Raw genomic sequence first — 22,523 nt, 5'->3', positions numbered from 1 at the left:
TCAGTCTCCGAAGCTGAACATCTCGGCTTCTTTCTCCTTCCAGAAGGCGAAGCTTCGGTCGATGTAACCGCAGATGTCCTCGCTGTTGAAGCTGCCCCGCTGGGAGCCGGACCCCAGCCGCTGAGCTGCGGGCTCGGGGCTGCCACTGGGGCTGGTGGTGTGGGGCAGGGGCCCAAGAGGGGTCAGGCCTGACTTGCGGCCAGGCTCGGTGTCCCAGGCGGGACTGCGGTTGGCGCCGAAGAAGCGGGCTTTGATGTCCTCGAAGCCATCGGTCCAGGCCCGGCGGCCGGAGGCCACCTCGTCGGTCACGGCCTTGTGGAAGGCCCGCGCGGCCTCCCAGCCGTGGGCGCCCAGGTGCTCGAAGACCTCGAAGCAGAGCAGGTGGCGCATCTTTCTCTCCTCGGCGGGCAGGTCGCACTCCAAGAGCTGGAAGTAGCCCAGCATGAAGAGGTCCAGCGTGAGGCTGCCGTACGGCACGGGCGCCCCGTCCACGTGGGGCAGGAACTGCTCGGGAGACAGGAGGCCCTGGGGCCGCCGGCTCAGCCGCCGCAGCTGCCGGGCGGGCACGTGCGCCAGGATGGCCTTCCAGTTGCCCAGCAGGTGGGTGATGATGGTCCGCTGCTGCCACAGGTGGCCCAGCCGAGGGCCCTCGCTGGGCGGCGGGGAGGGCGGCGGAGGAGCCCTGGCCACCACCTGCCCTCGCGGCCCAGCGCGGCGGGCCTCCAGGGTCCGGCAGGCAGCCGTCTTGAGCGCGGGCGTGTAGGCCGACTTCTTCCAGTGGCTGAGGAACAGCATGACGATGCGCTCCTTCCGCAGGTTGGCCAGGTCAGGGCTGTGCCCAGCACCCGCCTCCGACGGGGCCTCCTCACAGCTGATGCCTGAGTCGCTGGCCTCCTCGGTGTCGCCCGACCCGGGCTCCCCTCCAATCGGGCTGCCCCGGGGCTGCGGGGGGGCGGGCCAGCAGCCTCTAGGGCACTGCCCGGGCGGGGCCCCTGCCTCACAGGGTCCGAGGTTTGGGATGCAGGGCAGGCAGGGGGCCGACTCGAAGTTGCCACGGAGCGTCCGCACAGACACCCCGCACTCCTGGATCTCACGCTGGGCCTCGCTCTGTGGGGGGCTGGCCGGGGCCTCCCTGCTGGCCTCTTGGGGGGGCTGCACGGCCGGTTTCTCCTCACCCTGCACCAGTCCGTTCATGCCCTTCAGCAGCAGCGACATGCTTCGCACCAGCCGCGCCACGTGGCTGCACCAGAAGGGCAGGGGCTGCCCGCCGGGCACGGCCTCCACGGCCACCTCAGGGCCCGAGGGCTCGGGCACTGGGCCAGGGGCTTCCTCGCCCTCCAGCCCTGGCGCCCGGGGCAGGAAGTGGCTGTTGACGGTGATGCTAACCAAGGGCTGGGGCAGCAGGGCCTGCAGCTCTGCCGCCAGCTGGCCCAGCTGGCTCTCGTACTCCTGGCAGCGTCTCCGCAGCTGCAGGTCAGCGATCTGCTTCTCCAGGTACACCAGGTCGTCCTCCGTCAGCAGCTCCCCGAAGGGGCCCAGGATGGCCTGGTGGGTCTGCGAGTACCGCCAGGCCGCCTGCTCCGTGGGGCCCACGCTCGCGCTGTCCTCCTGGGCACAGGGAGGGCCGGTCAGCGGGTGCTGGGAGGGCATGCTCCTTCCTGCTGGACTCAAGCTCCCCGAGGTGGCCTGCTCCCGGTGCCCCTGAGGAGCCCAGCCCTGGACACCAGCTGGCTCTTGCCTGGACTGAAACTCAGGGCAGTCTCCCAGCCCTGTGGGGGCCCAGCCTTCCCCTTCAAAGAAGGTGGGTGTCTGCTCTGCCTAATCTCTCCCCCTCATCTCCCCAATGTTTAATGCAAGGATCTCTCTCCTCAGAGCCCTCCTGTTCCTCCCGCCAAACTCCAGAGCCTTCTGTGACGGAGGGCGGCCTTGGAGGGCGGCAGCCTCAGCCACTCTGCTCTGGGTTCTCCCGATGGTTCACCCCAGAACCCCTGGCCCTCCCTGCCCCAGTGCTCACAGTCTTCGGGGGACAGACACGGAGGGACCCTGAGCTGGGCTCCCTCTGGGTCCAGGCCGGGCCTCTGGATTACCTCTCAGAACCCCTGGGGGAGGCGCCCATTTCACAGGTGAGCTACCGCCTGGTTGTCAAGAGGCCTAAACTATCTGGTGCCAGGCACGCTCTGCACCAGGTTCTGAGAGCCAGTCAGTGGGTATTTAGCTCAGGAGCCCATGGGCAGGGAGGGGCCACGGTTCTGGGAGGGGCTTTGACGTTTATTTCCTGTTAATGAACTGAAATAGCCGCACGTGACGGGTGTTATTGTTCTGCAGGGGCTGCTCTACGGCAAGGGGTGCAGAGCACCTCACTCAGACAACACCGTGTCCCTCCAGGGTAGGCCTCTAGGACTACTGTCCACACGGCAGGCAGAGGGAGCCTGCCAAAGTCCACCTCAAACCACAGCCCTTCTCTGCTCAGATTTTCTTTTCTTTTTTAATCCTCACCAGAGGATATTTTTCCCATTGATTTTCAGACAGAGTGGAAGGGAGGGAGGAGACAGGGAGAGAGAAACATCGGTGTGAGAGTGACACACTAAACCTAACCTGACCAGAGCCAGAGACCGAACATGCAACCACAACCGAGGTATGTGCCCTGTATGGACCCTTGGAATGAACCCTTGGAATGAACCCGTGACCCTTGGGTCCTCGGGCGGACACTCTAACCACTGAGCAACCGGCCACAGCTCCGCTCAGACTTCCAAAGGCTCCCCTGAGGCCTTGCAGCGAGAAGTCCTGTAATATCTGCTGTCCCTTCTCTGACCTCACCTCTGCCCACCGTCCCTCATTCGTTCCACTCCTGCCTCCTCCTGGTCCTCCCTTGGGCCAACCCATTCTGCCTCAAGACCCCACCTTCCATGTTCACCTGCCAGGACAAAGCTCCCGCCCCGCCCCCACCCTGCCCCTGCCCCTGCCCCCACCCGTCCTCTATCCTCTGGCTCCACCCCTCCCCTCCTGGCTCTGCCCCTCTCTCCCCATCCCACTGGCCCAGCCCCACCTGAGCTTCCCGGGCAGGGTCCGCGCCCAGGCGTGCCTGCAGCTTCCGCACCATCACCTGCCGCTTCCACTCGGGGATGGGCCGGCCGCGCTCATCACGCGTGGGCACCAGCCCGTCGAGGTCGCCAGAGGGCAGTCCATCCAGCTGTAGTGCGGCCAGGCCCTGGGGGGTATCCCTGGCCGCTGTCTCTGCCCCCTGTGCGAACAAGAGCAGGTAATTCAGGTGGGGAATCGCTGGGTGAGAGGCAAGGAGAGATTCCTCCAGCTCTGCTGTGTCTGGCCGGGAAGAAGTTGCTCAGAGTAAGCCATGCAGACGGGCAAACAAGTTTGCAGAACAGAGATGGGAGACAGAGATGTGGACGGTGAGGACGCACCGTAGTGACAGCCATGGCGCTGGTGCTGATCCCCAGGGGGGCTGCGTGGGTCATCTGCTCCCTGGGAAGAGGCTGGTCAGGCTGGCCAGGCCAGGCGGGGCTGAGAGACGCTGCTGCTGGGTGGAAGGGGAATCTGGAGTCAGAGGGGCTTCCAGGGCAGAGGGCCGGGGAGCAAACACCTGGGACCTAGGGTAGCGCCGGCCTCCCTGAAGGATATTGGATTTGGAGCCAAAGATCCAACTAGCCCCGCTTCTCCCAGAAGCACCCAGGGGCGTGCACAGGCCTCCGGGGGCTGGCTGGTTGGAGAGCCTGCATTTTACTGTGATCGTCCCATTCCGCGGCCAGTTCTCACCCGCCCGTCCTGCTACAGCCAGTGGTCTGGGGACCTGATGCCGCCCATTGAGCCACAAAGCCTGTCCTGTCCCACCCTCAATGCCCCTGAACCCACACAGAGGCACACACCAGGGCCCCACCCTGATGAGAAACACATTCTGCATCACACCCGGGCCACACAGTCCTGCCTGGCGACAATGTACCCCATGAACTGCTGCCGCCTCGCTACGTAGGGGCCTGCGAACATTTCTCAGCCGCTCCGTTCCATTTTGATACATGCAGGTCTGGGTGGGAAGCAGTGTAAGGACTGTGTCCCTGTCCCTGCGGGTGTCCGGACAGCAGCAGCAGCATGTCTGTAGGGGATTCCCCTCGGGACTAGGAGGCTCAGAGAGCAAGGGGGCTGCCCATCACCACACAGGCAGGGCAGTCAGGCCCCAGGGGCCCACTGGGCAGGAGGCTGTTTAATTGGTCTCACTTTAAAACAACAAAGACAACAAAGGAAACCTGGAAGAAGCTGGGGGTTGGGCAGTGGGAGGGGGTGACCCCAACCAGGTCCTGAGTATCCTGAGCACAGTTGCCTGGAGTCAGCTACCCCCCTCCCCTTCCCCCCTCAAAGGCCCTCGGGGGTGAGTCCAGCAGTGCCCGCTCCTGGCACCCACGGCCCAGGCCCGTGCTCCCTGGAGAAGTGTACTCACAGGTGGGGCTCCTGAGACCTGAGCCCCCTCTTCCATCCTCTGGGGAGCGCCTCGCAGCCGACAGTGGAGGAGGGGGGAATGGTGGGGGTGGGGGTGTCATCAGGAGCGGCACCTGGAGGTGGATAGACCTGGTCAGCGGGAGGCCCAGGTGAAGGTGCAGGGTGTCCAGGCTACTCTGGCCCATCTCGTGCATCTTAGAAAGGCCTGGAGGGGGTCAAGTGTCCCTCCAGGTTCTGCCCCCCCATGCCTCTCCACTCCCTCCACACCGGGTGACCAGGGCTCCCAAACACCCCCCCACTTGTCTGAGTGCCACCAATCAGTGTGCCCCCCAGTGCCTCCACCACCACCACCACCACCACCACCAGGGAATCCCTATCTCAAGGCCCAGCTCATGGGCTCCCTCTAGAGCAGCGGTTCTCAACCTGTGGGTCACAACCCCTTTGGGGGTCGAATGACCCTTTCCCAGGGGTCGCCTAAGACCATCGGAAAACACATATATGATTACATATTGTTTTTGTGATTAATCACTATGCTTTAATTATGTTCAATTTGTAACAATGAAATTGGGGGTCACCACAACATGAGGAACTGTATTAAACGGTTGCGGCATTAGGAAGGTTGAGAACCACTGCTCTAGAGGCAGCTTAACTCGGCAGCTGCAGTGCTGGGTTAGGACCTGGTGTCCAGCTTGTGCTCACAAGAGAGGTGCGCACACACCACCACCACCACCACCACCACCCCCCGCCCCGCCAGACTGCCCCTGACTTCTGTGCTGAGACGAACCACCTGGAATGGTCCCCTCGGAGGAGAGCAAGTGCCTGGCCCCTGGGCTTAGGGGGAAACCACAAGGAACTCTTCTTTAGCCACAAGCAGGGGCCATGCGCTTGACCACACCTCAGGGCGGGGGTACTGTGCCCAAGACCTACCAGCAGTGTCCAGGCTGCCCTCCTGGGCTGCCTGGAAATAGACACCAAGATTGGCCCTGGGAGCCTGGGGTCTGGGAATCCATGCTGGGGGCTACTGGGTCACCCCCCACGTCACCCCCACAACCTGCCCCGTGTCTGGGGCAGGGCACAATCCTGTCCTTGGCCACCGCTCTGCCCCCAAGCACTGACGGGTGAGCAGCCAGAAAGAGCCTTGGCCTGGAAGTGCCTTCACCCCGCGACCCCCCTCCGCCCCCCCCCTCCCCCCCCGCAGCTCAGCCTTGCTCAGCCTCAGCTTTGGCATTGACCATCGGAAGCCAAGATTCCTGGCCGAGTGGACTCATGGGGCTGGCTGAGCAGGGGCCCCAGGCATGCAGGCTGCCCTGACACAGCAGGTGTTGTAGCAGCAGGACTGTGCTCACCTCTCGCCTCTGCCTGTGTCGACTTAGGTGGCACAGAAATTCTCCAGGAGGACACCTGAGCTGTCCCCCAGGACCCCAGAGCCTTTTGGTTTAAAGCTGAAAGTTGAAGGCTGTCTGGCCCCGTCTTTCAGCTGGTGGACGCCTGGGGTCCTGCAGGGCCAGTGTGCCTCGGTGCCGCCTGGCATGAGGCTGCCCCATTCCGTCTCAGCTGGTAGGGCTGCATGCTGCCTTCTCTCCAAGCACCCTGCCCTGGCCAGCAGACCGCAGCTCCACACCCCTCCCGCCAGTGGGCCCCTGGGTGGTGCGGGAGAGAGTCAGAGGACGAGGACCTGGTGAAATGAGCCCATGCGGGATGCGTGGCCGGGCCGGGGCCCACGCTGCAGTTGGGTGTGACGCGCGGCCAGCTCTGCCTTGAAATTCTTCCTGTTTAAAAGGCGAGGGGCCTGCATTTTCACTTCACACAGAGCCTTGCACGGGGAGCCCTCACCATAGGTCTTCACCCACTGCCTCGGCTCCGAGTCACACGCCTGTCCAGGACCCTCCGTCCGCCATGGCCACTGGACAGGAACACAGCCTGAACCCCGTCTGCCCGGCCACCACCCACCTCACACCTCGCTCCTTGCAGGAATCCGGGAGCCCCAGAGCACAGCAGTTGGGGAGCTGCAGCAGGCACAGGGGGTGGTCCGCCTGGAGCCAGGAGGACCTGTGGGAGTAGGGGCTGGGCTGTGAGCAGGGAGCTGTGGTGTCCTGGGCTGTCAGGGCTGTCACAGCTGCTACCCCCAGGAATGGGAGGCGTCGCATGAATATTTGAAGGCAGAAGTGTCAGGTGGCCAGGCGGGCTGGGGCCGCATGTGGGATCCCTTACCCGGCACCTTAACCTTCCACAGTGCAGGACCCAGGGAAGCGGACCCTGCTGGGCACCTGAGATCCCAGTCACATGAGAGGGAGAGACCACCCCCAGGACAGCCCCAGGCACAGAGGGCAAGGGGCTTTCTCAGGGCCCAGCAGCTGGGACAAGGCGGAGCTGGGTCCCCAGTCCTTGCTCCTGCCAGGACTGGAGCCCCTCGAGTCACTGCTCTGTGATTGGGCCCAGGGGCACCCGCAGTGGAGGAAGAGGCAGGTGGTGGGCCTCTAGCACCTACTAAGGATGCCACATCCTGGCTGCTCTTTTCCTGGCGTCTCTCAGGGCCGTGTTTGCAGCGGGGACCCAGACAGAGGTGCAGGCTGCTTACCGCTTGCTATAAAACGGGGCTGCCCAGGCTCTGGGGTCCTCGGCTGTGATGCAAACTTCCTGTGCGCAGAGCAGCCATGTGGGCCCATATCACACAACCCTGGGACTTGGGGGCAACGGGACCCAACAAGACATGACGCTGCCCTTCACCCGGTGCCGCAGACCCAGGAGTCTCCTGTCTTCTTCCAGCGGCCATGAGGCGGACAGAGCCCGGCTTAGGAGCTGCAAACAGGGTCGGTCAGACGCCGGGCCCCGAGGCAAAGCTATAGACCAGTGGTTCTCCACCTTCCTGATGCCGCGACCCTTTAATACAGTTCCTCATGTTGTGGTGACCCCCAACCATACAATTATTTTCATTGCTACTTCATAACTGTAATTTTGCTACTGTTATGAATCGTAATGTAAATATCTGATATGCAGGATGTATTTTCATTGTTACAAATTGAACATAATTAAAGCATAGTGATTAATCACAAAAACAATATGTAATTATATATGTGTTTTCCGATGGTCTTAGGCGACCCCTGTGAAAGGGTCGTTCGACCCCCAAAGGGGTCGCGACCCACAGGTTGAGAACTGCTGCTATAGTGGTTTGTGGTGACAGGCTGATGGACAGAGGAGGGCTGAGCAGGAGCCCTCACCAAAGGGCCACTCCAATGCCTGGCCCCACTCAGCCAGGACAGGGCTGTGGGCTTGCCTGCCGGCCCTGCTCCTGGCCATCCTGAGAGCCCAATGGAATCTGCTCTGGGGGAGGGGCAAGACCTCCCCTCCCCTGGCAGTGTGCGGGCCCAGCTGGGATGGCAGCTGCCCTTCATGGGGGAGAGTGGAAGAGGTAGGGAGCTAGAACTTGCTCGGGGACCCAGGGGGATGGACTTGGGCCTCCATGCAGCACCTGCAGCTGGGGGGCCTCTGCCACCCTGTCCCAGGGGCTGAATCCTGCTCACTGCTCCAAGGAGCAGCTCTGGGGTGGTGCCCTGGCCCTCAGTTTCCTGGAGGCACTCTGCAGGTGCTGGGAGTTAAGGGGAGAGCCTGGCACAGACCTCGTCACTGCAGTGTCACCGTGACCTCTGAGTTGCAGCTAGGACAGGGGCCTGCTGCCGTGTTTCCCCGGCAATGGGCATCCCACATCCCTGCATTCCTCACTTCGGCCTGGACAGGAACCAGATCTACAAGGACCGGAAGAAGCGGCAGACGGTCCCGACCTGTGGGCTCCTGACAGTGGGCATGTTACCCCCAGGTTGGGCAATTGCCCCAAGGCTGGCGCCTTTCCCATGGCCTGCAGTGTCCTCTGCTGTGTTTTTGGTGAGATTTGAGCAGTGCTGTGCCGACCATGCATTATACATTGAGGACAGCTGTCGAGCCGGGTTACAGGCCTGTAATGCCACCCGGCCGGCAAAATCATGACCCGCAGCTGGGCTGGACACCGGTCACCATGGCTGAGATTCAGCCAGGCCCCTCCCTTGGGGAGGAGGCTTCCGGGGGAGGCCTTGCCCTCTCTGGACCTCAGTTTCCCCATCTGTATAATGAAGGGGTGTGAGGACCCTTCTGGACCTGGCGGGGGGGCGGGGGGAGGATGGAGCCTGCTGGGTGGTCAGTGGGTGTCTCTTTTACCCTGCAACTAGGCTCCTCAATCCCATTTTACAGATGAGAAAACCCAGGCTCAGAGATACCACCTGCTGGGCAGAGTCGCTCCAATCTTGGTGGTAATGAGGGTGGGGCAGGGGCAAGTAGGACAGTGGATGCCATGGAGGTGTGGGGGATCCTGGTTTGCCACCCTGGGCTGCTGCTCCTAACTGCTGCCACCAGGACCTCACTCACACCCGGCCTCAGAAGAGGGAGTCAGAGTGCAGGGGGCCCCTCTAGCCTCTGCCCCAGCCCTCAGTGTGCAGAGGGGCTGCCCAGGGAGCAGAAGGACTTGGCCGAAGTCAAGGTGGAGAGGTCGAGGCAGGGCCTGCACTTCCCCAGCAGCATGCAGGACCCCACTGTCCTGCAGACCGGCCCACGAAGGGGGCGCCTCCCACAGGGCAAGTCTTGCCTCCACCTGTCCAGCCTCGGTCCCCGGGCTGCCTCTCTGGGGACCCGTGGTTGTGGCTTTCACCACCTGCTCCGAGCCTGACATGGGAAGAGGCCAGCGTGGGTGACCTCTGGATATTGCGTTTCCATCAATATTGTATCAGCCTCCCGGCCTCGGCCCCCAGCTGACGGCGCCCTCCCGCAGGGCGGAGCCTGCGCCTGGGCGTGTGAGGCAGGAGTCCTGGTGCGGGAACAGTCCAGCCAGTGGCGAGTGGCTAGCACCCCCTGCTGCCCGGTGCTCACTGAGGGAGAAGAGAGAGGCCCCAGGTCCAACCCTGAGACCCAAACGGGCTCCTGAAGCTCACTGGACACACCAGCTCAAAGCCAAGGGTCTGCATTTGAGTGCGCCGTGCCAGCCGTCAGCCCAGACGCAGGCCGGAGGGGCTGTGGGTCGGAAGGAGGCAGACAAGCCCACCCACTCTCCATCACAGGTGGGGCGTGTGGATGGGGTGGGTGCCACCGGCCTGCAGGTCGGTTGGGGGCCTGCACACGTCGCCCAGGCTGGTTTGGGGAATCTGCTGCCTTGAATCGTGTGGTGTCACCAAGAAGCCAGCCAGGACCCGAAGAACTACCAGGTAACCTGAGATGGGCCGGTTCCCCACATCCCAGGTGTCAGGAGAGCACCCATAAGCCCCGTCCACCTCAGAGAGTGGGCCACAGTGGCTGGAGGAGCTGGCAGATGTGCAGGAGCGGGGTATGGCAGGTCGGGGCAGAGACCCTGCTTGGACAAGCCCTGGCCATGGGCATTGCAGCGTGGCTGGTGGGGGACGGGCAAGGGACCCAGGGTGGGACCTACTCCCTGGCAGCCAAGCAGCCACCCACCAGCCTCCTCATCTCAGCTGCCAGGCCGACCCAGTGACCACACAGGGGCCGGGCGGGACCCAGGTGGCCGGGCACCCCTAGCGGATGGACAGTGAAGCTCCGCCCACCACATCAGCAACTCACTGAGGCCCACCAAGTCCTCCAACCCAAGCCAGGGAAACGACCTTTAACCAAACACCGAATGCTTAGTAAAATGCTTAGCAAACTGCTTCAGCAGGCCTGTAGTTCTTGTTTCTGAAACTACGCTGCCAGGACAAACCAGGGCACCGGCGTGTCCCCAGAGCACCTGAGCGGCCCTGAACCTTGGCCGGTGGTGGCCGGGTGAGGATGTCCCAAGGCCCAGGGCCAGGGAGGACTGCAGCCCTGCCCGCACGAGGCCTGACGGCCTGAGGGACGAGGAGGCACAGCAGCCCTGCGCGCGGCCGGCACAGGGGCATGTCAGCTCGCTGGGCCTCAGGGCTGTCAGCTGACATGGGGTCCAGCCATCCCAGGGCTGCCCACCAAGGAGAAGTGGCAGGTTGGAAAGGGGGGGTGGGAGGCAGCCTGACTCCGTGCCGACTAAACTGCTGACTCCACCCACATATCTGTCCACCCCCACCCACTGGTCTGTCCATCCACCCATATCTGTCCATCCACCATGATATCTGTCCATCCACGCCCTTATATCCATCCATGTGCTGGGGATGGGGCCAGCAGGACAGGCTCCTGTCCTCACAGACTGGGAAGTGGCTCAGGGAGGGTCATGGTCACACGCCCAGGCAGGAGGGGGGACTGGAGGCTGCTGCCTCCTGGGCTGACAGGGCAGGCTGGGCCTCATGAGGGTCAGCTCACCAGGAACCCAACGTCTTGCTCCCACCCGTGGGTAACCTCAGCCTGACACAGCATCACCCCTGGGAGCACTGGCCATGGGAGTCCAGAGTCAGAAGCATGATTTCTTTGGTCCAGGTAGATGGCAGCCCCCACCACAGCCCCTGTCACAGCCCCTGTCACAGCCCCTGTCACAGCTCCTGTCACAGCCCCCGTCACAGCCCCCGTCACAGCCCCCGTCACAGCCCCTGTCACAGCCCCTGTCACATCTCCTGTCACAGCCCCCGTCACAGCTACCGTCACAGCCCCCGTCACAGCCCCTGTCACAGCCCCTGTCACAGCCCCCGTCACAGCCCCCGTCACAGCCCCCGTCACAGCCCCTGTCACAGCCCCTGTCACAGCCCCCGTCACAGCCCCCGTCACAGCCCCTGTCACAGCCCCTGTCACAGCCCCCGTCACAGCCCCCGTCACAGCCCCTGTCACAGCCCCCGTCACAGCCCCCGTCACAGCCCCCGTCACAGCCCCTGTCACATCCCCCGTCACAGCCCCCACCACAGCCCCCGTCACAGCCCCTGTCACAGCCCCTGTCACAGCCCCCGTCACAGCCCCTGTCACAGCCCCTGTCACAGCCCCCGTCACATCCCCTGTCACAGCCCCTGTCACAGCCCCTGTCACAGCCCCCGTCACAGCCCCCGTCACAGCCCCTGTCACAGCCCCTGTCACAGCCCCTGTCACAGCCCCCACCACAGCCCCTGTCACAGCCCCTGTCACAGCCCCTGTCACAGCCCCCGTCACATCCCCCGTCACAGCCCCCGTCACAGCCCCCGTCACAGCCCCTGTCACAGCCCCCGTCACATCCCCCGTCACAGCCCCCGTCACAGCCCCCGTCACAGCCCCTGTCACAGCCCCCGTCACATCCCCCGTCACAGCCCCCGTCACAGCCCCCGTCACAGCCCCTGTCACAGCCCCCGTCACATCCCCCGTCACAGCCCCCGTCACAGCCCCCGTCACAGCCCCTGTCACAGCCCCTGTCACATCCCCCGTCACAGCCCCCGTCACAGCCCCTGTCACAGCCCGTCACAGAGCCTGCCACAGCCCCCGTCACAGCCCCCGTCACAGCCCCTGTCACAGCCCCCGTCACAGCCCCCGTCACAGCCCCTGTCACAGCCCCCGTCACAGCCCCTGTCACAGCCCCTGTCACAGCCCCCGTCACAGCCCCCGTCACAGCCCCTGTCACAGCCCCCACCACAGCCCCTGTCACAGCCCCTGTCACAGCCCCTGTCACAGCCCCCGTCACAGCCCCTGTCACAGCCCCCGTCACAGCCCCTGTCACAGCCCCTGTCACAGCCCCCGTCACAGCCCCTGTCACAGCCCCCGTCACAGCCCCCGTCACAGCCCCTGTCACAGCCCCTGTCACAGCCCCTGTCACAGCCCCTGTCACAGCCCCCGTCACAGCCCCTGTCACAGCCCCTGTCACAGCCCCTGTCACAGCCCCTGTCACAGCCCCCGTCACAGCCCCCGTCACAGCCCCTGTCACAGCCCCCGTCACAGCCCCTGTCACAGCCCCTGTCACAGCCCCCACCACAGCCCCTGTCACAGCCCCCGTCACAGCCCCTGTCACAGCCCCTGTCACAGCCCCCGTCACAGCCCCTGTCACAGCCCCTGTCACAGCCCCCACCACAGCCCCTGTCACAGCCCCCGTCACAGCCCCTGTCACAGCCCCCGTCACAGCCCCTGTCACAGCCCCTGTCACAGCCCCCACCACAGCCCCTGTCACAGCCCCCGTCACAGCCCCTGTCACAGCCCCCGTCACAGCCCCTGTCACAGCCCCTGCCACAGCCCCTGCCACATCTCCTGTCACAGCCCCTGTCACAGCCCCCGTCACAGCCCCTGCCACAGCCCCTGCCACAGCCCGTCACAGAGCCTGCCACAGGACTGGTCATTGCCCCTGCCACAGCCCCTGCCACAGCTTCTGTCACAGCCCCTGCCACAGCCCCTGCCACAGCCCCTGCCACAGCTTCTGTCACAGCCCCTGCCACATCCCCTGCCACAGGACTGGTCATTGCCCAGTCATGGCTGCTGGCTCATCCCTAGTCCCAGCGCCCAGCTAGCTGACCTGTGGGGCTGGCCCAGTCCTGGCCCGGAACCTTTTTTCTGCCAATGACATGGTGTACACAGAGCTTTCTAGCTAACTGGTCTGTCGGGGGGGGGGGGGTGCGGAGGGGACGGCCTTCACCCTCACCCCAGTTAGGGTGACTGGGGACCCTGAGACTTACCGGCCGGGCCGTCTCCCGCAGGTACTGGGCGCAGTCCTGGTGCCCGTGGTACTCCGCCAGGTCTGCCGCCGTGTAGCCATCTTCATCTCGTAGGGAGGGGTCCACGCGGTGGGAGACCAGGGTCTGGCAGCACTGCAGGGAGGGGCACATGTGACCCACGGCACACAAGCCGATCCCACAGTACCCACCGGGCGCCATGGAGGGCTGGCACCACACCCCAGCTCCAGGTGGGACACTGAGGCTGCCAACATCTGAGGAACCTGCCTGAGAATCCCAGCATTCTCTGCACGCACAGCCGCCCTGCCTGGCACCAAGCCCTGCAGGTACCAGCACCCCATCCTGGATGGGAACCCAGGTACCGAGGTAAGGAACTCGCTGAGGGCTCAGGTGGTAAGAAGGCGGCATGGCGGGGGCCCTCCCTGCTCGGATGGAGCCTGACCCCGACCTTGCCCCTTGCCCTTGTAGCCGGCGTCCTGGGCTGTAACTACAGAACCAGTTTCCACTTTTACAGCAACGCTCAGAGGGGCGTGCCACGTTTCCACAAAGAAGCTGGGACCCAGAGGGACTTGTGACAGACCAAAGTCTGGACATTTGTGAGGTGGCTGTGCCAGCCGCACAAACAGGGGGACAGAAGGACCCAGGTCAGGGAGGAGAGAAGCAGGTGGGTCAGACCCATCCACTCCCCAGAAACGCAGAAAATGGACGAGACATGAAAGTCACCGTCCTGAAGCAGAGAAGAGGCAACAAGCAAGTGAGGAATCAGCAGGCCAAGAAGAAGACAGGAGTCGGAGGGATAAGCCCAGCACTCAGAGAGCTGATGCAGGAGAAAGTCATGACCTGGGCGGTCCTTGCAGCCTCCTGGGAGGAGGGAGACCAGCAAAAAGCAGGGCCTCGGAAGGTGGGCTCTGACTCCCCACCTGCCGCTGCAGGCTGAGGGCTCCCCTCGGAGGAGAGTAAACCAGGGCCAGCCAGCCCGCGCTCCCCATCATGCAGGGGCTCCAGGCAGCCTCACGCCTGGAATATGGACTCAGATGATTCTGGGCTCGCAAGTCACACATATGCTGACAGGCAGAGGCAATCAAGACAACATCCCGGGCCTCAAATGACTCCTGAAAATCATTTCTCAAATATAATGTGTATCGTACAGTCCACAAGACCAGGAGCACCAGAAAGGAGACCAGAACACGAACAAACAGACCTGCAGAAACAGACTAACCGACTGCGATGCAACCGGGCTTACGACTTTCAAAGAAATAAAGACCAAGCTGCAAAGTACAGGCATGGAATGATAAACCATAAAAACGGACACATGTAGATTTGAAAAATGACTAATTCAAGGTGGAGAACATCCTAAGTAATAAAAGGCTAGTATGCAAATTGTCCCCTGGAATAGGAGTTTGACAGCGAGTTCGATCAGGGGGCAGAGCTGGCCGGCCAACCTACTGCATCCCCTCCCCCTGGCCAGCCTGGCCTGATCCGCGCTATTGGGGCAGGCAGACCCCACCCGTGCATGAATTCGTGCACCAGGCCTCTAGTAAAAATAATAACCAAGTTAAAGACTGAAGCTGAAGACCTGGTAAACAGGAAATGGGCTTGAAGAAGCAATCCAGAATACAGCACGGCCAGACAGAAAGATGAAGACAGAAATCCAGCAGCTACAGCCAGGACGAAAATGCAGAATGAGAGACAACAGAGTGGATACAGAGGGCGTGTCTGAAGAGGGAACAGCTGAGAACTTGACAGACAGAAACACCAAGCACAACTCGAGAAGTCCAAACAGTCCCAAGTAGGAGCCGTCCACCTTCGTCCTATCACAGCGAAACAGTAGAAGACCAGACACAATGGACATCTTAAAAGCAGCCAGAGGGGCCCTAACCAGTTTGGCTCAGTGGATAGTGCATCGGCCTGCAGACTGAAGGGTCCCAGGTTCGATTCCGGTCAAGGGCATGTACCTCGGTTGTGGGCACATCCCCAGAAGGGGGTGTGCAGGAGGCAGCTGATCGATGTCTCTCTCTCATCATCGATGTTTCTAACTCTCTATCCCTCTCCCTTCCTCTCTGAAATCAATAAAGATATATTAAAAAAAAAAAAGCAACCAGAGGGGAAAATATGATCTTCAAACAGTGACCCCCATGCAGACCTCTTGATGGAAGCCAGAAAGTGATGAATGACATTTTCAAAGCACCAATATGTAAAAACTGCCGTTCTCTACCCAGCAAAAATGTGCTAAAGATGAAATAAAGATGTTTCCATACAAACAAAAAGAAACAAGAAGCAAACCCAGCCGAAGGGACCATCTAAAACATTCACTCAGACTGAGGGAAAGGAATTCCATGTGGGGTCCCAAGTCACCGGAAGGAATGGGCCTGAGAGGAAAAGTGGGGTGGGGAGGATCTGTGGGTATGTTTGAATATGTCTTTATTCATGTACTGAATTAAAAAATAATGATGTCATATAGGTTTTTGAAAACTGTAGACATAAAACACATTAAAAACAGCAACCTCTCCCTCCACCGCCCACCCCTCACCAGCTCTCTCACAGTCGGGACTGTGGGGACCATCATGCTCACCCCCCCGGAGGTAGCTTGTCCCAGAGATGGGACAGTGAGGCCTTCCCCTGGTCCCTCACTGTGCCAGGCACCATTTTGGGTAGACACCTGGGCCACTCCTCACAGCTCCCCCACCCCGTGGGGCTTAAGGGGCCTGTATTACACAAGACGAAACAAGGCACCAGGAAGGATAAGAGGCCTCACAAGTTCAGACACCAGGAAGTGGGCAGCCTGGGTGCAGAGCAATGGCTCTCAGAACCCATGACCTTAACTATCACCCCAGACCGAGCAGCATCAGAGGACGCAGGGCTGGAAGGCACCCTGAGCATGAGTTAGTCCAGGGCCCTCCATTCCTAATGTCAGTCCCAGTGCCCCCTTTTTATCACAAATGTTTCCTGACGCCTCATTCAGGATTCTAAAACGAACTCCATATACGAGTATGCTATAATTTACCTGCACACATGCTTTTTATTTTTTTAATATATTTTTATTGATTTCAGAGATAGAGACAATCAATGCTGATGAGAGTATCATTGATCAGCTGCCTCCTGTACGCCCCACACTGGGGATCAAGCCTGCAACCTGGGCATGTGCCCTGATCGGGAATCAAACCATAACCTTCTGGTTCATAGGTCGATGCTCAAGCACTGAGTCACACTGGCCGGGCTGCACAGATACTTTTAAAATAATTAGTACTCCCCTCTAACTCTAACATACACGTGAAGAGAAAAAGATATAATGTAACAAGTGTGCATTTTGCTGTAAATGCTCAGGTGCAGTGGAACAGAGGACACAGCCCAATGGGCACATCGGGGAGCATCAGAAAGGCACCCGAATGAGTAAGAGTCCGTACTGAGTGCCCAGGCACACGCTTTCTGCGCCACCTCTGCTCTCATTCACTGCCTTTGAGGCAGCACCTGTAGGTTGCAGAACACTGTACCACAGTGACTCTTGTCCAGAGAAAGGCAGAATGTCTGTGTCTGATGCAGTACTATCAGTCGGTCACCTGCCTGCCACACCGACCGGGCTGCATCCGTCCATCTGTGTATTTGCCTCCTCATCCCTCACCCGTGGGGGGGTAAGTATGTGTGTGTGGATATACAGTCACTTTGAATTCCCAGTTCTCACTGATGAGTTAAGCAGAAGTCCCCGGGCGCTGCCTTACCTCCATCTGTCCGTTCTCTGCAGCGTCATGCAGGGGGGTCCCACCCCAGGAGTCTCTCATGATGGGGGCGCCCAGCAGCAGCAGCCGGTCGAGGATGGGTGTGTGGCCGCCTCGAGCTGCAAAGTGGAGGGCTGTGGCCCCCTCGTTGTCCCGTGCTGTCAGGCCGATGTCAGTGAAGGTGACCTGGAGAAAGGGGGGAGAGGGGCCAGGTGAGGCTGGTTCGGGTGACCACTCCTGGGGATGGCCACCAGGAGGAGGACATGGAGCCCTGGGACGTGACCTTGGGGACCGGGGCACCACTCCCCAGGAAATCCTGGGACAGAGCTGGCTCCTCACACTCAGCCTGTCATCATCCCAGCGCCTGGCACCTCCAGAACAGTGTTTGGGGGGTGAGATCTGGTTTTACTGGGAGCCTCCAGTCCCCAAATCCGCCCCAGCCCAAATCTTAAGCAGAACACCTCCAGGGCGGGTTTCACACATCCAATGAGCAAAACGCTTCGAGGGCACCTAGGAGACCACAAACAGATGTCTACAGCCCCTGGCACTGGGCTCATTTGGGCCCTGAGCTCCCCCAGCACAGATGCAGGTGGGGGACATTGGGCAGCGGGTCCTGCCGGCCTCTCAGAGCGTGGGACTCGGACCCTGGTCATCCTGTGGCTTGGGCCCTGTCCTGCTGGCAACCACCTCTGTGAGGGCACCAGTAATCTCTAGTCCAGAGCACCCAGCTGCCGTGGGGGGATGTGAGGGGCAGACCCTGGGGTCTCCACCCACTTCTATGGGCACACTGAACTGTGGCCTTGGGACAGGATGACCTAGTCTGCCAACAGGACGTTAGGGTCTCTTCCAGGAACACCCTGCCTTCCTGAAGGAAGAGGCTGGTGGATGTGGGTGCCCCCTTTACTCCCTCTTCCTGCCTTGAATGCGGCCAACTTTCACCCCGAGGGAAAGGCCAGGGGAACAGCAGAGACAAGCCCACGGGGTTGACCCACTGTCAACGGCCTCCTGCTCCTTCTGTGGGAGGGGACGGGCTTTGGTTGTTCAGTCCACACATCACCTGCAGCCCAAGCACTGCTGGCTCATCCCACCCTCAGCCATGTCTGTGAGGGACAGAGGCCTCCCACCAGCCAGCACCCCAAGGGCAAGGGTGCCCACCCTGGAGCCGGTGGGCCAGGCTGGATGGAGGCTGCCCTCCCCCCGGCCATCCCACAGGGAGGGGGGCAGGGAGTCCATCTGGAAAGGCCTTTCTGGTCTGGGGCCCCATGGCCCCAGCTGCTCCCTCCCTGGGGTGAGCCTCTGGGGGGACCTGGGGGGCTCAGAGGTCCCTCTTCCCTCCTGCCCACCTGTCCTGGGCACCACACAGCCTGCTGGCTCACTTCATATGCGAAGCACCTGCTATGCGTGGCCCTGCTGCCAGAGACACCAGGACCCACCCCGGGCCCAGGATCCTCCAGGTGAGGGGAGGCCGAGGTCTGAAATGGATGGGCTCACACCTACAGGGAGGGGATGTGAGGACACGCCCCAGACTGGCAGGGGGGTGACAACTGGAGAGCCTCAGGGCTTTCTCCAGGGCAGGGGCCACTTGGCAGGAGGACCCCAGGAGGAGACCTGGCCTGTGCCAAGGTGAGGCCCTGTGAGTATCTGGGTGAGGGGCAGGAGGTGCCGGAAAAGGGAGGCTGGAGGTGACCGCTGGCGGCCTCTGAGGCTCAGGTGAGCAGTGGGACTTCATCCTGAGGACTTCATACAGTTGCTCACTAAACACCTCCAGAGCCCTGACTGCATGCCAGGCCCTGAGACGCAGCAGCCGGACAGAGTTCCTGCCTCCCAGGGTGGGGACATACAACCACCAAGATAAAGAAGTCAGAATTAGCCGAAACCGGTTTGGCTCAGTGGATAGAGCGTCGGCCTGCGGACTGAAAGGTCCCAGGTTCGATTCCGGTCAAGGGCATGTACCTGGGTTGCGGGCACATCCCCAGTAGATGTGCAGGAGGCAGCTGATCGATGTTTCTCTCTCATCGATGTTTCTAACTCTCTATCTCTCTCCCTTCCTCTCTGTAAAAAATCAATAAAATATATTTAAAAAAAAAAAAAAGAAGTCAGAATTAGTGTGTCGAGTGTTGGTGCCATGGAGGAAAGACGGCAGGAGAGCAGAGGGCTGGGCACAGGGTGGCTGCCATCCTAGCCAGGTGGGCAGGCAGGCAGTGGAGGGGCCCTGAGGAGCTGCCTGCCAGGCAGAGGGGGCAGCACGTGCAAAGGCCCCTGGGGAGTGAGGCTGGCTTGCTGGAAGGGCTGGGGAGGAGGCCCCTGGGGGAGTGCGGAAGGGCTGCTGATGCTGGGTGCACAGCCTCAGCCTGGAGCTGTGCACTCGAGGCTGCATCCCGGGCCCTGCCTGAGCCTGCTGCCCACGCTGCTGGGAGCGATGGGCGGGCACATCCCATCCCCAACAGCCCTGTGGGTCCCCAGTTCTGCGGTGGGCAGACAGATCCAGGGGGTGCCCCCCACCGCAGCCAGGCCCTGCTTGCTGGGAGGGACTCTGGGGAGTAGGCAGGAGCAGGGGCCAGCCTTCCGGGGACTCCCCTGTCCCCACCCGGTCCCCCTTACCAGCCAGACAACTAGAGAGTAGTGCCCGCGGGCGGCGGCAGCATGCAGCGCGCTCATGCCGTCCAGGGCGCGCAGGTGCACGTCGGCGCCGCAGTCCTTCACCAGGAACTGGGCCAGGTGCAGGTGGCCCTCCTGGCAGGCCAGGTACAGCGGGGAGGCGCCGCTGCGTGTCCGCCGGTTCACGCTGCTGTGGAGGAGGGCGAGGTTCAGAGGGCGCTTGGCCAGGGGTCACAGGGGTGGGGGTGGGACTGATCCAGCTGAGGACCCAGATCGAGGGGAGGGAGGCCTGGCACTGGCCAGCTCCAGCTCCCTGACCCGCTGAGGGGTCCCAGCCAGTCACCTGTAGGCTTGCACAGGCTTCCCACCGCCCAAGGGAACCAGCTGAGGCCGGGGAAGTGGGGTTAGGGCTCTGGCTGCTGGAAACCAGCTCCGCCCATTCCTCATCCAGCTGTGTGCCTCAGGAGTTGGCCAGCAGGGGGCGTCTCAGGGTGACCAGCCCAGGGACCTGCAGTGGGCAGGTCAGTGAACTCAGAGCTGAGCCTACCCTGTGAAAGGGGACATTGTGAGCCGGACACTAGACGTCCATCCCATCCATGGGCACCCGGGCCTGGCATTGGGGCCGGTGTGAACGGACTGGAGCAGGTCCTGGGATTTCCCGAATCCCCTCTGCCTCCACCTGCTGCAGGGCCAGTGACTCGCTGCAGGGAGGGGCCACCCCCTACGCAAGGCCGACCCCTATCCCCTGGTGACACAGACGTCACCTTGGCTCCTGCAGTGGTGCCAAGTGGGATGTGGGCCTCTGGGGCACGGTCCTTCCCGTGTGTGTGTGTGTGTGTGGACGTGTGCGTGTGTATGTGCAAGTGCATGTGTGCATATGTGTGTGCATATGTTTTAATGTGAAGTCTCTCAGTTTTCAAATGGCAGAAACTACTTTAAAAACTGTGGGTCTAAGAGACTCCGTGGCCAGCGTGGACACTCTGGGGAAGATCCGCAAGGCAAGTCCCAAAGGCCTTCACCAAGGGGTGGGAATGGCGGGGAGGGGCAGGAATAAGAGCGCTGTTCACTGCTGAGATGCAAGGTCTTGGGAACACATGTGGGGCCGTGGGGACAGCCAGGCTTGCCCATCCCTGTGTCCTGTCCCTGTGTGCCTGCCCACCAGCTGTTCTCTGCCCCTGGGTGCAGCCTCCCCAGGGGCCAGGCCCCCAGACTGCTGACAGGCGGCGCTCCAGCCCCTCACCTGCGGTGGGCAGCCGTCAGGAGCTTCAGGCAGGTCAGGTCCCCGCTGACAGCGGCGTGGTGCAGCGGCAGGGCCCCCTCCAGCGTCTCCAGCGTGGCTGCGTGGCCCTCTCGGAGCAGCCACTCCACCAGCACCGGGTGGGCGAAGCGGGCGGCCAGGTGGAGTGGGGAGACACCCGAGTCATCTTGGTCCTACCGGGGCACAGGCAGGGTGGGGAATGGGTGGCAGGTCTGGACTCACCTCGCTGGGCAGAACCCATGGCCAGCGCCAGCCTGGGGTCCACCCTGCCACGGACCCCGCCTGCTGGAAGCTTCTGTTCCCTCCTCTCCCCGCTGCTCCCTCCAAGGCCAGGGAGGCCCTTTCTTCTAAGTGAGGCGACCTGCTCAGGGTTAGAGGCAGGGCCAGGGCTCAAGTCCAGGTCTGGGTCAAAATCTGTGGCCCTGCCCCATGCACAGTCAGAGCACAGCCATGCCCCTTCCCGATCTCTGCGAGTGGTCAGAAAGGCTTCCACTTGCCCACCAGTGCCGCACCAGGCTTGGCGGCCTCCTGACCTCGGCCCCACCCCACCCCACTGAGTGCCCACCCCCAGCACAGGCCCTGGCCGGGAGCATTTCCACTACGGGAGCCGCAGCCCGGGGCCTTCTCCCAGGCACAGCACGGACAGGCAGCACTCCGGCCGCTGCCCCTGGCGGTGGTGACTGGGCAGCCTCTGGCTGTGACCAGTGAGTCTTCCCTCTCCTGGGACCCAGTGGGTCCCCCATGCCCACTCGGCTCTGTCAGAGCTTTCTCACAGTCTTTCCTCACGAACGGGTATCGGACAGGCAGGAACGGGGCAAGGATGGGCCCTGGTAGAAATTCCCCCACAAGCTCGTCCTTGAACCCTGGAGACGTCTCTCTAGCATCAGGGCCACAGACTCGCTTGGGGCTCCCGCTCCTGAGCCCAAATGCCCACTGCACGTGCCTGTGGGCCCTTTCTAGATCCCGAGAGACAGGCCCCCGGGACCAGGCCTGATGAGGACTGGCGGGACCCCCACCGGCAAGGCCAGGCGCTCCTGTGTGGGGAGGTGGGGGCGATGGGGAGACGAGGTGGTTTAGGAGGTGGCCTTGGCTTGCAAGGGCTTTGTGTTGCTGAGGGGTGGGGGCGGGGGGGGGGGGGGAGGGCAGAGACACTGCACAGACTGAGCTGTGAGGTTTTCATGGTGAGTCCCTGACAGAAAGAGCCCAGGGCAGAGGACCGTCTAGCTCACAACTCACTCCTCCCTCTGTTCACAGGGACACTGCCTTCCGGGTTGCCCTCTGCTCACCTGCAGACCGCAGCCCCCTTCACGCACCAGCCAGCACAGCTCCGCCAGGCTGCCGGTGGCAGCTGCGTCGTGTACCGGGGTGGCCCCGTTGTGGGCCCGCTGGTTGCCGGGCAGTTTGGCCCGCTGCACCAGGAACTTGACACAGGCCAGGTGGCCGGCCCGGGTGGCGTGGTGCACCAGGCCAGCCCCCAGGGCATCGACGATGCCTGGGCCCAGGGTGCCAGCCTCCAGCAGCTTCTCCAAGGTGGCCAGGTCCCCGTCCCTGGCGGCCACGAGCGCCCGCTGCTCATCCATCCTCCTGCCCAGCCACCCGCAGGCTCTCAGGGCTCACGCACAGGCCCGGGCTTCCTGTTTCAGGCGTGGACGCAGCTCCCAGCTCTGGTTACCCGATAAGCAGCCCACAGGGCAGATGGGAGGCGGCAGGGTGCAAGGGGGAGGGCAGGCCTTGGGGATTGGGCCACAAGCCCTGCCTGAGCCACTCCCGCTGTGCTGAGTCGTGGTGGGGAGAGGGCACAGGGTACAGGGGAAGGGCTCACACCGTGTTGAGATCAGGGGCTGGGCACCGGCCAGTCGACACTGCCCCTCGCTGCGCCATGCCTCTTCCTCTCGTGGGGCGAGGGCCGAGGATATGTCTCAGGCTGGGATGAACTTCCCACATCCAGCCACAGCT

The 22,523-nt window shown here is 62.3% G+C and overlaps 1 protein-coding gene across 1 annotated transcript; it reads right to left on the bottom strand.

The window, feature by feature from the left end:
* ESPNL (espin like) lies at nt 1-22,302 on the bottom strand (the record flags this gene model as incomplete). The annotated part of the gene is made up of 9 exons (XM_081095834.1): nt 21,854-22,302; nt 20,550-20,740; nt 19,313-19,499; nt 16,715-16,897; nt 13,002-13,133; nt 4,448-4,559; nt 3,420-3,532; nt 3,047-3,241; nt 1-1,608 (listed from the first exon to the last, which is right to left on the bottom strand). The coding sequence occupies exons 1-9, from the start codon at nt 22,145-22,147 to the stop codon at nt 1-3; spliced, it is 3,015 nt and encodes a 1,004-aa protein (XP_080951960.1). The 5' UTR covers nt 22,148-22,302.
* Nucleotides 22,303-22,523: the final 221 nt, after the last annotated feature.

This window comes from Myotis nattereri, assembly GCF_964212035.1.
Source record: "Myotis nattereri genome assembly, chromosome: 7".
NCBI lineage: Eukaryota > Metazoa > Chordata > Mammalia > Chiroptera > Vespertilionidae > Myotis > Myotis nattereri.
Note: the sequence above shows the minus strand (reverse complement) of the source record. Positions and strands in the feature narration are given on the sequence as shown.